The sequence below is a fragment of the Oreochromis niloticus genome, linkage group LG22, assembly GCF_001858045.2.
Source record: "Oreochromis niloticus isolate F11D_XX linkage group LG22, O_niloticus_UMD_NMBU, whole genome shotgun sequence".
Classification (NCBI taxonomy): domain Eukaryota; kingdom Metazoa; phylum Chordata; class Actinopteri; order Cichliformes; family Cichlidae; genus Oreochromis; species Oreochromis niloticus.
The window spans coordinates 13,845,518-13,858,936 of NC_031985.2; the positions used below are offsets into that span (position 1 = coordinate 13,845,518).

A 13,419-nucleotide genomic window follows, 5' to 3' on the forward strand; every position below is an offset into this window, starting at 1 on the left:
ACAAAAAAGCAAAAAATGTGCAAAATTGTTATTCATCAAAGGGAGGTTTCTAAAAAGGTACAGTTTTGATAAAACTGAGAAAAGTTCAGTGAAATTATCTGGCTTAGCTCTTTTGATTGTTTTCTGAGTTGCAGAATAAAGAAAAATTCATGAATTTTTAACAAACAAACAATAATCTACAGAAAAATAAATATGAGTCTTTTCAGACATATATCCAGCCACAAAAGCCCACTTTATGGCCTTGTCCTACGTTGCTAAGTTGGAAAGCAATATCCCTGTGTCGTTCCCTGAGGTCTAAGTCATGATTTGTGCCAACTCCAGCACTAGCTCTGCCTCTAGGCAATCAGCATGTGTAAATTTTATTTTAATTAACTGTTTTTTAGTGGCTTTGAAATCCAACAACAAAACAATAATCATTCTGGAGGCTTTTTCCAAAATATGGGGTTGGTGTTAGGATTTCCACCTGTGATAACTTAGGGCTCATAGGGTTAATCCATTGGACTTGGGTAGCAGATCACTGTGTTGTTTTGTTGTCTGACAAGACAAAAAAAAGTCTCAAGGAGCCAGTTGAGATGGTTGGGGAGTCTGACTAGGATTTCTAATGGCACCTCCTAGTTGAGGCGTTTCAGGCATGTCCTACTGGACAACACCCTGGAGGAGACGCAGGAATGCTGAGAGATCACACCTCTCTGCTGACTTTGGGAGAGGGAGGTCTGGCCTTAGACTGCTGCCACCATAATCCAGACCCAGACAAGTGTAAGAAGATGGATGGATGGATGGATGGATGGATGGATGGATGGATGGATGGATGGATGGATGGATGGGTGGGTGGGTGGATGGATGGAAGGAAACCCATTCACAGAAGCAGTTATGTTATCTATGCTGATGGTGCATTCCTGAATAAGTTGGAAGTCATGAGTTCCCAGTTGGAAGTTATTTGTGAAACGCCCCCTCAACTTGGATTTTCCACTCTACAGTTGGAGCAGACCAACATACCCTGAGTTAGCAAACCAAGATGGCGGCACTGAACATACATAGTAGTAAAACTGTAAACCTTTAATCAGTACTGCCACTGCTGTGTATTTTTTACTCACTAAATAATCCACATGCATAGCACTGATCAGGTTCTATCCATTAATGTGTTTTTTAAGTGCAAAAAATAAGTATTATTCTATATTGCGATACCTGAATGGCTCTGACTTTGCTAAAAACCAAAACAAAGTCTGATTTTGATAGCTTTCTCTGAACTAGGGAGTGGCGTTCTGACATCTGCGTTCCGAGGTATCTGGAAAGCAGCATACACTTTTAAGATTAGGCTTAAAATTTTTTGACAAAGCATATAGTTAGGGTTGTGTCAGGTGACCCTGAATCCACCCTTAGCTACACTGTAATAGGCCTAGGCTGCTTGGGGTTTCCCATGATGCATGAGTATTTCTTCTTCACTCACCTCTTTCACTCACTATGTTTTTATAAACCACTCTGCATTTTATCATTAGTTATTAATAATCTCTGACTATCTTCCATAGTGTATCTGGGCAGATGGACGCCCCTCCCTGAGCCTGGTTCTGCCAGAGGTTTCTTCATGTTAAAAGGGAGGTTTTCCTTCCCACTGTTGCCAAGTGCTTACTCATAATATCTGATTTGATTGTTGGGTTTTCTCTGTAGTATTGTAAGGTCTTTACCTTACAATATGAAGTGCCTCTAAGTGACTGTTGTTATGATTTGGCGCTATATAATTTAAAAAATTGAATCTCAAATCAGAGAGCAAGCTCCTCCAGAATCAGGGCGGGGCTGCTAGTTGTGGGATAAGGGCAAAGAGAAAAGCAAAGAGAGCACGGGGAGACAGGAAAGAGAGACTTGGGAAGTCCCCCATCAGCCTGAGCCTGTGGCAACATAGCTAAGGGATGGGTCTTACTTTTTATTTATCTACATGGGTGGTAGGTTGGCTGTTAAACTTTCGAAAGCAGTTGTTTACTCATAGATATATACAACATTGGCCACAGCCATTAACTATATATTGCTCTAGCAAAGCTGTGCCTTAAGCAGTAGCTTACCATCACCAGTGTGTGAATGTGTGTGTGTGAATGGGTGGATGACTGGATGTGTAAAGCGCTTTGGGGTCCTTAGGGACTAGTAAAGCGCTATACAAATACAGGCCATTTACCATTTAGTTGTAATAACTACTGGTAGAAATCTGACTGCTCATACATTAAGTTAGAACATATAAATTAAGCATATGTTTTCTTCTATTTCCTCCCACATTATCTCTAAAATAGTCACAGATGTGTACAGAAGTGTAGGTGTTGCTACCTCGTTGACTATAATCTAAATTTGATATGACAGCCTCCTTTATGACTAACCCTGCCTCACACGTTCTCTAAAAGGATTATGCTGCAAAACGGATTATTAATATCAATGACCCATTCATGGATTCGGCTTTTTTGAATGCTGGGTACGGATGGAAACATGACTAATCTGTGCATAAGCTCTCAGGAACCTGCTTCCCTCTCCTTCTTCATAGTCAGCAGCAGAAAGGAGCATTTCCTCTGCTTTCCCCGAGTGACGGCTGTGATTTATAGCATCTGGTCGCTAGGATGCTGACGTGGACGGCAGGGGTTAGCGCTCCTGTTAGTCTCCTCCTTCCATCCTTCCTTCCTTCCGTTCTTCTTCAAGGAGACGATCAAGCCACAACAACACTCCTAAACGTCGGCTCCCAGTCCAGTTTCCCAGAGTCATCCTAGCTGTTGCCCTCCACACACATCCCTCCCACCTGCAGTTACAAGCGTTCAAGCCCCCGGGCCATAAATGAGACACAGTTGGCAGAGCTGTGAGAACTTGAGCCCCGTCTGGATGATGAGAGGAGCTTTGTCCTCTGGGGTTGTTTTCCTCCTACCAGTGAAATAACTGCGCTCTGTATTAATGCAGATATTAAACAAAATCAACTGTAATGAATAGACACGGACCAAAAAAAACCTGAGTGGGTAGTTGCACTGCCACTCCTGTAAACTCTCATTGTTATGGAACATATACTCTTTACAATGATAACAGATTTACCCCCAAAATATTATTAATCAATTAATCGCCCCGTGCGTGGGGCATCAACGTGTTAGCACAGTTAGCTCGTTAACGCGTTAGCGCCGTGCAGACCCACGCACGGGGCGATCCGCGCTAACTGAGATTTGCTGCGTTAATGCGGTTATGGCGTTAACGTCATTTTAACAATATTAACGCTGACAGCACTAGTAATCATATAAAACTAAATTCAGATACTGTAGGATCTAGTTCCACTGTAGCAATCATAGCAAGCTAGGAAGCCAGACAGGCTAATGTTTGTAGCTTATGTTAGCTGTGTGATAAAGGTTTACCTCTCCACACAGCAGCAGCTGTTTATGGTCTTGATTAGATTAAAGGGTTATTGCAAAAACCTTGATTTTCTGCTGCTTATTGATTTTGTATAACTTTTTAGTAAATGTGTTATTTGACTTGTTGCTCAGAGAAAACAAACACAATTTTTCATTATTTTTGGACTAATAAAAGTCTCTTTCACCACTGCATATCATTAACACTTGTCTTCTCTTGCAGTTTGTGTTTTGTTCTGATTGTTGTTTGGGATCTCTCTAAGTTTTTTTTTTTCTATCAGTAAAGACAGATGGCTGCCCCTACCTGAGCCTGGCTCTATTGGAGGTCTCTCCTTTAAGAGGTCTCTCCTCTTAAAGGGGAGTTCTTCCTCCCCATAGTTCCTAGGTCCTGCTAATTTTCTGATTGTGTAGTGAAGTAATGTCTTTACTTCACAATTTAAACCTCTTTCAGATAAGAATTGTTACTTTATAAATAAAACTAAATTTAAATTTAATTCAATTACACTTTATTTGCAACCTGGAAATCTAACACAAGAGTTATTTCTTTCCTAAATTAACTGATGGAGGATAGAGGCAAATCTAAAGCCGGCAGTGAAAGGTTTCTAGGCTGAAATCTACATTTCCAGGCTGCCTGCGATCTTGAAAGTGTTCCAAGAACATAACGTCAGCATGACTGGGAAAGCTCACAGTGCCACAGGGAGTCCACGTCTCATGATTACTTCCACAGAGGAGCATTTAACTCCAAACAGAGACGCTCACTACTGTTAAACGGGGTGAAAAAGTCAACGTGATGGCACTGCAGATATCAGGAAAGAAGAGGTTTAAAACTAGGTAGGAAGGGGTTGTAGCATGTACAGTGTGAACTCCTTTAGAAAGACATTGCACAAAAAGTGAATTGACTCGTTGCAGGAAGCTGGTGCCACTCCTATTGTGAGCCACAAACAGAGAGTCTTTGAACATGTCATGTCTTGGAGAGGCTTAGCTTGATTCCAGCACTCCCTGGGTAAGTGAATGAGTCTGGTAGCTGTGATTCATTTCCCCCAAACTAGCATTTTCTCTGAAACACCAGCAGGCACAGAAACAAGGCTCTGATATATGGCGTAATGTCCCTCGCTGACTGGTTTTACTGTAGATGGGGAATGACGGGCAGATGAGGTCAGGAGGGGTAAGGAGGGCTGTGCAGGGTGGTGGGTTTTAGGGATTTGGATGGTCCACATGCATTAGGGGCTAAACCAAAGGTCTGCCAACCTCAGACCTGAATAAACCACTTTGATAAGGGATTACAATCCCCTCTCCCAGCCCTCCAGGCGCACCAGGCCGCCATAAACAAACAATCCCCGGCAGGCTTTTCTTTTGGCTCTTTCTTTGTCCAAGAATGAGACTCCCATCTCTCAGATAGAAGTCAGAGAGAAAGAATGTTTCTGTTTATCTAACGCCCCTGCCTTTTTCGGTGTCTAGCATTCCTGATAAACGTCACATGCTGGTCAACCCTGCTGCGTGTGGCGGTCTCTGCAAAGGGCCTGGAACCAAAACACTCTTTGTTTTCCATCATAGATAACACACTGATGGGTGAATTTGCTCCAGAACAATAGTTCAAAACAACGCACGTATGATGTCCAAAAGAACAGGCACCAAACAGCTACTTAAAAGTTGTCAACCATGGAAAACACACACACACACACACACACACTGTGGCCCCAGGATTTCAAGAGTGTAACTATAAGAAATCAACATCCATTTTCATGCACATGTCTGCTCAATAAGGGGCTCATATTCCTCTTCAAACAGACACCCACACATCCAGGGAGCGAGCACCATGCCTTTGCGGTGATAAAGAGCTGCTGCGGCAGACGTTCCTTCCCTCCATCCATCTAGAGCTCTCCACATTGAGTGGAAAATGGGGGTGGGCTGCCAGTGAACAGAAAGTCACCTACTGCCAGGGAACACTGGTCAATGGCAAATATGTATGATAGTGGTGTGCAGCATGAGGCTCATTCTCAGTGCTTTTATATCTTAAAAGCACGTAGGCTGGATGAATTATTCATGTGTTTATAGCGTGTGGGGTTGTTGTTGCATTCATAAATCAAAACTACACTAAAAATGAGTAAAAAAAACAATTAACTTGAATCTCTCTTGAGAGCTTCTCAGTCTACAGAAAAAAAATGTGTATAACACATTTAATACAGCACAAAAGAGTCATGGTGAGATAAGCCTAATTAAAATACCTTTTTTCTGGATTTTTAAGTAAAAATAGGCAACCTAATCCATTATGTTCAGTGATAACTGGCATCAATATGAATGCACAGTAAACGACACAGCTGGGGGCACTAATTCCAGCTGCTTGTTATAAACATTTGCCAGTAAAAAGCTCAAATGTGTGAGAAATTCTGCAGCATCCAGTATCCGAGGTGCTCTTGAGCATGACACTGAGCACCTCGGATACTGGCTGACTGGTTTTACTGTCAGATTCGATTATTTATTTATTTTCAGTTTGAGCTGCATGCATTCACCTGAACTGTCTCTCTCCTGCGAGACTGTACACTATACATTTTTGTTATATATCTGCGTGGGGCATTTTTCACCCAGTGCACCGCCACTGACTTGTTTGGTAATGGAGACCACAGCTCAGTGCAGCATTTCCCGGATCTCTGCTGGTCAGGACCCGCCTGTTGGCGTGGCCGGACAAACACATCTCCTCTTTTAAGATGTCAGAGGGAGACATCTGATAGGCTGCACTGCTTCAGCTGTTGAATTTACATTTTATTCAACCATGTCTTTGCACGGGAAACCACGCTTCATATACAGAGATTATAATTATAACCATAATAATATTTTTTTATTTACATAACATTAAAGTAATGAATAATCAGATTCCACCCTACTGTCACCCTTTATTCTAACCTCATTTTCCTTATGCTGACTGTAAAATACTCACTCTTGTCCGTTAGTGTCAGCTTCTCCTCGAAATTATGTCCGAGGTCCTTATAATCCATTGTTTCCATTCAGGCGGATCGCAGACCCTTTCCAGTTGCTGTCATTCCTCAGAGTCGCACAAGTACAGGAGATGAAACTCCCAAACACGCCCTTAGTAAAATCCAAGCCGAGTAGAAGGGAAAAGTGGCCAAAAAATCTATGGAAATAAAAGCGGATCCGGCTGGAAAAACAGCGCCGAGTCTCTGAAGTGATAATAAAATGTTATCGGGTGTGTTTTAAAAGCAGAGACTCGGTTCAGTCCAGAGAGCCTGTGGGTCTCTGCTGGAAAATCTACAGTGTGAGAATAAAAAGCTTTAGATAAGTTAGAAATAGGAAGGCAAGATTTCCGGTCAGGATTTTCCAAATAAAACATCCTTGATCAACACTTTACTTCAGTGGCATTTCAGTTTTCCAAAATTAATTATTATACGCCTTAGGTGGTAGAGGTAGAGTAGTCATCTAATAAATCAAAGAGGGTTAGATCTCCGGCTAATCCAGTCTACAGGTTGAAGTATCCTTAGACACTGAACCCAGAGATTCCCCTTTAGAGCGTGTGTGTGCAAACATTAGATACAGATGCAACTATTTGAAATATTTGACAAGATGCTTAGGTATATAAACAAGCACTTTTATATCTGTGTGATTGTCTGGTTAGATGAATGAGGTTTACAGTAAAATTACCTTTAAGTTAGAGAAGTAGAGAAGTGCTTAATAAACTGTAATGTACATGTGATGACCATGGAAGCTTGTTTCTGCCACTGAAAAAAGAAAACACGTTTTATTTTTTGGTCTAATAAGTATAGATAGATGGTTTCTTTTGGTTCCATGGTCCCAGCATATTAAAATCCCGAATATGGCTCATGTTAACATTTTCAGAATATCTATGTACTTCTTTACAGTCAGAGTAAGCAAAACATTTGGAGGGTGTTTCTAACTGCAGGTTGTTATGTGTTGGTAGTTAGTTAGTTAGTTAGTTAGTTAGTAGTAACTAAGATGCCAGATACGATAGTGAACACACAGGAAATATATTTCTTACAGCAGGTAAAAAGTTATTGGGTTTATTTCCTCGTCGATTATTTAGTGTGGGGCTTCTTTTGCATATTTTTAATTTGTTTTTTTGCTCTTATTGTTTTTTTGTTGTTGTTATTTTTATGGTTTAATTTCCAGACAGGGTATTCTTACAATCAATAATAATTAATGAGGCAAATCCACTGAGGATCATGCGATTAGCGATTAAAAAACTTTTTTTTTAAATCCTCTTTTTCTGATTATTATTAATAGTATTGTATACTTTTAATTACGTTGAAACCTACAGTTATTGTTTGAGCCCTTAAACTTTTATTTATGTTTGTAACAGACGTTTTAAAACTGTCCTAATTCGTTTAATTTTATATCTCATCTTTTGAACTATAAAAGCTTAAAGATTTTTATTTTGAAGGCAGGATTGTGTCATTTCCTGTTATTTTCTCTCCGCCTTGCTCTGGCTTAACCTCGTTGGCAGCGAAAAACCGCATGCCGGACAACTGGACTGTACCAACTACTTAGCGAGTGTAAAAACCCGTCTACATACGCCACAGAAGAGCCAATACTTCACGAAAGAAGTCTTCTCAAGGTCAAACTTCACATTTACAATAATTTGTCTTTGGTTTTATCCGCAGACACAGGACATTAGTGTCCCCTTAACTATCGGAGCCGCTGAATGGTTTGACCCATCAGATGACTCCTCAGCAGCTGAAAGCGGCTTGCTGCGGGATGGGCTGTCATAACAACACACTGTCGGTGTAATTACAGCAATTAGCATCGTGTTAATTAAGCGTTTGTAACAGTGAAAATTTTCTTTAAACATCGTGATTTCTTTATAAACCTGCATTATTTAGGTGTATATGTCTGCAAGAAAACAGTATCCAATAGAGATTACATTTAAAACAGGTAAAAAGTAATTTTAAAGTTACCAATAAACATGAATATTCAAAATAATACAAACATCCAGAGCAGTACATACTGCACACCCACAATCATATTTCCCCTGTTTAAAAGATGACAGGGACTTATCTGCTGCTAATTAACAATTAATGTGACCTCCCTGTCACTGCAGGAGGCCAGTGATCCAGGCTGAAAACATGAAAACAGAAAGGAAACAAACCCGACATCATAGCAGTAGCAGTATAATAAAAAAAAAGTTTGGAAAGTGTGGGGAATTTTCACTTGAACACGTCTCAGAAGAGGAACCCATCTGGCTTCTGTGAGGCTGAATATAAGCGTCATACATTTTTTAAAAAGAGGAGCTTTGTAAACAGTCTGATTAGAAAAAGCCTTCTGCTTTTTTTGCTCATTTGGCTTAAAAATTAAGATTGAGGTCATCATTATATGTCGCTTCAGGCTGCAGGACATGATGAATGGAAGTGATAGGAAATACAGAGACACACAAACATCCTCCTAATGCACATTTGAGGTTCTTTTCAGAGCTGGACACATTATCCAACATGGTGACAGAGCACATACTGACATATTAAAGGGCCAAATGTATGTGAGCATTACCGGAGAGATAAAATATGCATGACCCACTTAGCTAGGTGAAGACACTCAGGACTCTAAACACTGATGCTGCTGATGTAGCTACATACTCAATATCCAGGTCATTCACTCAGGTTTGTGCAGCTTTTTAAGTCTTCAATATTCCTTATAGTTTAATGCAAAGCATGCAGTGCTGGAGGAAAGTATTTGGCTCTTTCGTGATTTCTTAGTTTTTTTGCATACTTGTCATGCTTGCATGTTTTTTAACCTTTTCCCCTTAAAATCATAATTTAAAAACTGCATTTTGTATTTAGTCAGGTTACCTTGTTATATCTTGTTATCTTCTTACGTTATCAGGTTAAACTAGAAAATGTGACAAATGTGAGGACAGAAGAGGAAGAGGACAGAGGATGTGTAAATGATGTGCTAAGTTATCTGGTTAATGTAATGTTCTTTGACAGTATATTAAACAGTTTTTTGTTCTTTATCTTCTTTGTGTTTTTGTTTAAAGGGTGTGTGAGAATACTGGACATAAAAAAATGAAAACTAAGGCATTTTGAGCATTTTATGTGTTCAGCAGGTAACTGCAAACATCTGTGCAGTCTTACTATGTTTGAGAGCCTGCAGCGCACCTCGCCTGTTATCAAAGTAAAGCATATTAATGAGGTGTTGTAACTGCTCAGATTTGCTTTGATCACTGCAAACACTACACTAACTATTACTAAAGCACTGTGTAACTACTGCAAATGTCTGTCTTTTGTAGCCCTATGAATAATATCAACAGACAAACACACACGTAAAGAAAATCCTGACACTCCTCCCTCATTCTGAATCCTCTATCTCGGCCCATGTGGTGGTCTCCGTGATCACTGTTTGGTTTGGTCAATAGTTTGGATGCATAAGCTGACGATGCTCTTTTGCATCACTTTCCAAATTCCACTTGGATGTGTGTGATCAGCTGACAACACAGGTCAGCTGATCACACAGCCTGTCCAGCCCAGTACGAATCAATTTTGGGAGTTGTTTTGACATGAGTCATCTCTCCACTCCTGCACGGCTACATCAGACTTTAGTGTTTAAAGCCTGATAAGAAACAAAAAGGAAGAAATCCCATCAGCCAGCAGGGTGGGGCTAACTTGTCAGAGTTGGCCATCAGAGAAAAGGTTTAGTTACACTCATGTTTAAGGCTCTCTTATTTTTTACCCTAGGCACTCATTCCTTCTCAGTGTACTCCATGTGTGTCACAATGAAACCACACATAAAATATTGGCTGTGGGGTTCTGAGCATTTTTGACTGTCGCCATTTTGGCATTTTAAAACCAGATGTGTAGAGAGAGGGGGGCAAGTCTGACAGCAGAAGTCATTAAACAAAGATCATACCATGGGTAACACACTTTTGTGACTCCTGGAATAACCATCATGTACATACTTTTTACAGTATGACCCAGCATAAGTGACTGAGGTTATAAATTCATCAGGAAAGTTTTTAACTAAGGTCAAAACGATACATGTGAGCTCCCACAGACTTCCTCAGGAATCAACCCCTGGGGGGCATTTGAAGAAGAATGCAGTTTTAAGGCATTTGTGTGTTTTTATATATATTTTTAGATATACAAAGACACATATCTATATTTATATTTTGAGGCACAAGACTAAGTGAATGACCCAAACCGTCTTCCTTAAAGCCTCGCCAGCGAGACTAAAAATCTAAATAAAATGGACTAACAGGCCCGTCGTCTTCTCATGCTATGATTCTGAACAACTCTATAAATACACCATGTGCCTTTAAACATTTTACGCAGGCTCATGAAATTACAGCAAAACTAAATGTGCCTGCAATCCACTGGTGTACTGCCAAGCAGCAGACATAAGCACAACATGACACAATTAGCTGTTCACTCTGGTGCAGAAGGCAGTGCTGTACCCTGTCTCGTTGTTCCTAGAGCCAAATCTAACCTTTACCTTTAATATTTGAAGCCACTGGAGCGGTGGTCTGAATCAAATTAGGTGTGCTGCGTCATAATCAGCATTTAAAACAGAGCTGAAAACACTCCTGTTTAGATGTTTAGATGAGCCTTTTAGTGGCCTAGTTCCTGATCCTACATTAGCATTTTATTCAATTTCTGCTTCTTCTATTCATTTTAATTTTGAGGTTTCAGCATTTTTAATAGTCTGCTGTTGATCTAAGTCATTATGTAATTTCATTTCTGCTTCTTTTGTTGCTTTTTTAAGTTAATAACTGGCTTTCATTTGTCTGCTACTGATTTTTTGCTCGTTCTGTGGTAGCTCATGCTTTTTAGGTGAAATGTGCTTTATATATGTGCTAGGTAAAACACCTGGTAAGTGCACTTAATGAACTTAAGAAAAGATCAGTGAGCAAATTCAGTTCCTGCAGTTCCTTCAGTGCCTGCAGCATTGTTCTATAGCAATGTTCCTTCTCACTGAGCCTTTCTTCGTGGGAGTGCATGTCCACACTCGCCTGCACCTGACGGGGAAGTGGCGAGGTTCAAAGAGAGTCCCATACGCCCACAAAGGCATGTTGTTAATGACCCGTCCTGGACAACACCACAAAAGCGCTACAAATCAAGCCTCATGCCTGCAGTTATACTTTAAGCATTTGTCTGGATACTCCCTGTGCATTTTACCCGAGTGGGAGAGAACCTTCCTGTCAGCAAAAGCAGAGTTTTAAATTGCTTTTCTCATTGTATAACCACAAGAACACAATGCTTTGGTTTTACAGAGCGAGTGCACATATTTGGAAAGCACACTGCTGAAGTCAGAGTCTGAATATAACTACAGCTGCCACAATGTGGGTGTCAAGCATGTCTGCAGTTGGTGGGGAAAAAATCTCCAACTGATTTCCTTGCGAGCAGATGACACTGAGGTCTGGAGTGGATCGCATCTTCTGAGTGTGCAGATGGAAATAAGCATGAGGTTTCCATAACAGCTCTGAGACAAAATGTTTTTCACGTCGAAGTCAGTCGGGGCCAGATTTGTCTCCATGAAATTAATTTTCACATTAACAGCTGCATCTGCTGAACACAAAATGCCACGTCAAAGTTTGGAAGGATGTCTCAGACTGAATGCTTTGGAAAACACAGGGCGTTAGATGAGATGACTGATAACACTTTCATTTTTATATGCCAGTAATGAAGCTACATGTAGTTAGCTCAGCATAAAACCTGGAAACAGACATCTCTGATTGTCACTTCATCTCTTTAAAGCCTTTTCAAATTGTTTCCAATATTTATGCCGAGTTAAGGATCCAGAACAAGAACGAAGCATCACCTATGAGGATGCTATGGACGAAGATTCTCTTTGTAAACTGTTGCTGGTAGGAGTGGATGTGACAATTTGGAGACCACCCCCTGAAATAGCCAAAGTAAATACCAACATTTTATCACTACTTAATCAGCAGTCCCCCAAACACCTGTGAACAGTATGTGCATTTTTTTGTAAGCTTTTAAAGACTTAACTTTAAAGGAAAAATATTTCTGCTATTTTGCTTTTGGTTTAATTCTGTTTATCTGCAGGTTTTTTTCTTGTCTTATCAGTTAAACCAGCCACTCCCCTACCTTCAATCCTTAATAATGTCCAAGAGGTACTAAAAACTTGTTTTATTTACCAGTCTGTAAATAAGTTGATTTGACAGCCTCTACCATCTCCAAAAACACTGCTACACCAGAAAATTTATAAAGAAGAGACTCACCAGTTAAAGAATCCTGAGTGAAAATCTAGGTCACAGTTGAATAACACAAAAGATGCCCATTGTACAACGCATGTCCTGCCCCTGACCCAAAATGCCAATTATCTTCTCTATAGTGGTCGAACACATCCAGCCAATCATCCTGTTGCATTGATTCAAACCCACGCATCGTGAAATATCTGGACATTTAACTCCCCGACACATATTTTTTTCAAGGGGAACAGTCATTAATTTAAAGTCAGAGTTTTAATGGCATTTGAATCACAGAGTATTTTAAAAGTCTTTACTTTGCTTAGCTTAGTGACTGCAGCCAGAATCTGTAAGCCAACAGGTTTACACACAGATGCAAACACTGTATTTTTAAACACTGTAACAAAAAAGTGAGTGTAATCATACAGAGTAACAGTTAAACACTTATATGAGGAAACAGAGATCAAGATCATTAATGGTTAGTCAGACAGATTTTAAATCACCTCGACATATGAGGTATTAAGATAATTCTTCTTTATTGCTGTCATACAATTACCTTCTTTCAAAGCATCATATTGCTTCAGGTAGTTATTAGGTAGAGCTTTATTATCAAAATACTGATTACAGCAGCTTTCGACTTATCTGAACCACAAAGCTGCTGTTCCTGCTCAGGACCTGCTCCATGATTAATGTGGACAAAATGGTTTATAGTGGCACATTTATCACAATAACCACAGAAAACATTTAAAAGATGGCGTGTGTAACTTTATGTTGTGTTTTCTGACTTGGAAAATTTAAAAAAAATGAAGTAAAAAGAGAATCTGGGTCCACAGCTGCACAAGGCCTTACAAAAAGAACATTTACAATCATATGTGCATTAATAACATAATAATAATA

At 40.0% G+C, this 13,419-nt stretch overlaps 1 protein-coding gene across 10 annotated transcripts in view; it reads right to left on the reverse strand.

The window, feature by feature from the left end:
- map7d1b (MAP7 domain containing 1b) overlaps positions 1 to 6,637 on the reverse strand; it is a 51,887-nt gene extending 45,250 nt beyond the window's left edge. For all 10 annotated transcript variants that reach the window (XM_013272584.3, XM_005452757.4, XM_019350575.2 and 7 more), the window contains exon 1: positions 6,295 to 6,637. In XM_013272584.3, coding sequence (XP_013128038.1) covers positions 6,295 to 6,361 — 67 coding nt within the window. In that variant the 5' untranslated portion in view covers positions 6,362 to 6,637. The remainder of the gene's footprint in view (positions 1 to 6,294) is intronic.
- Between the last annotated feature and the right edge of the window lie 6,782 nt (positions 6,638 to 13,419).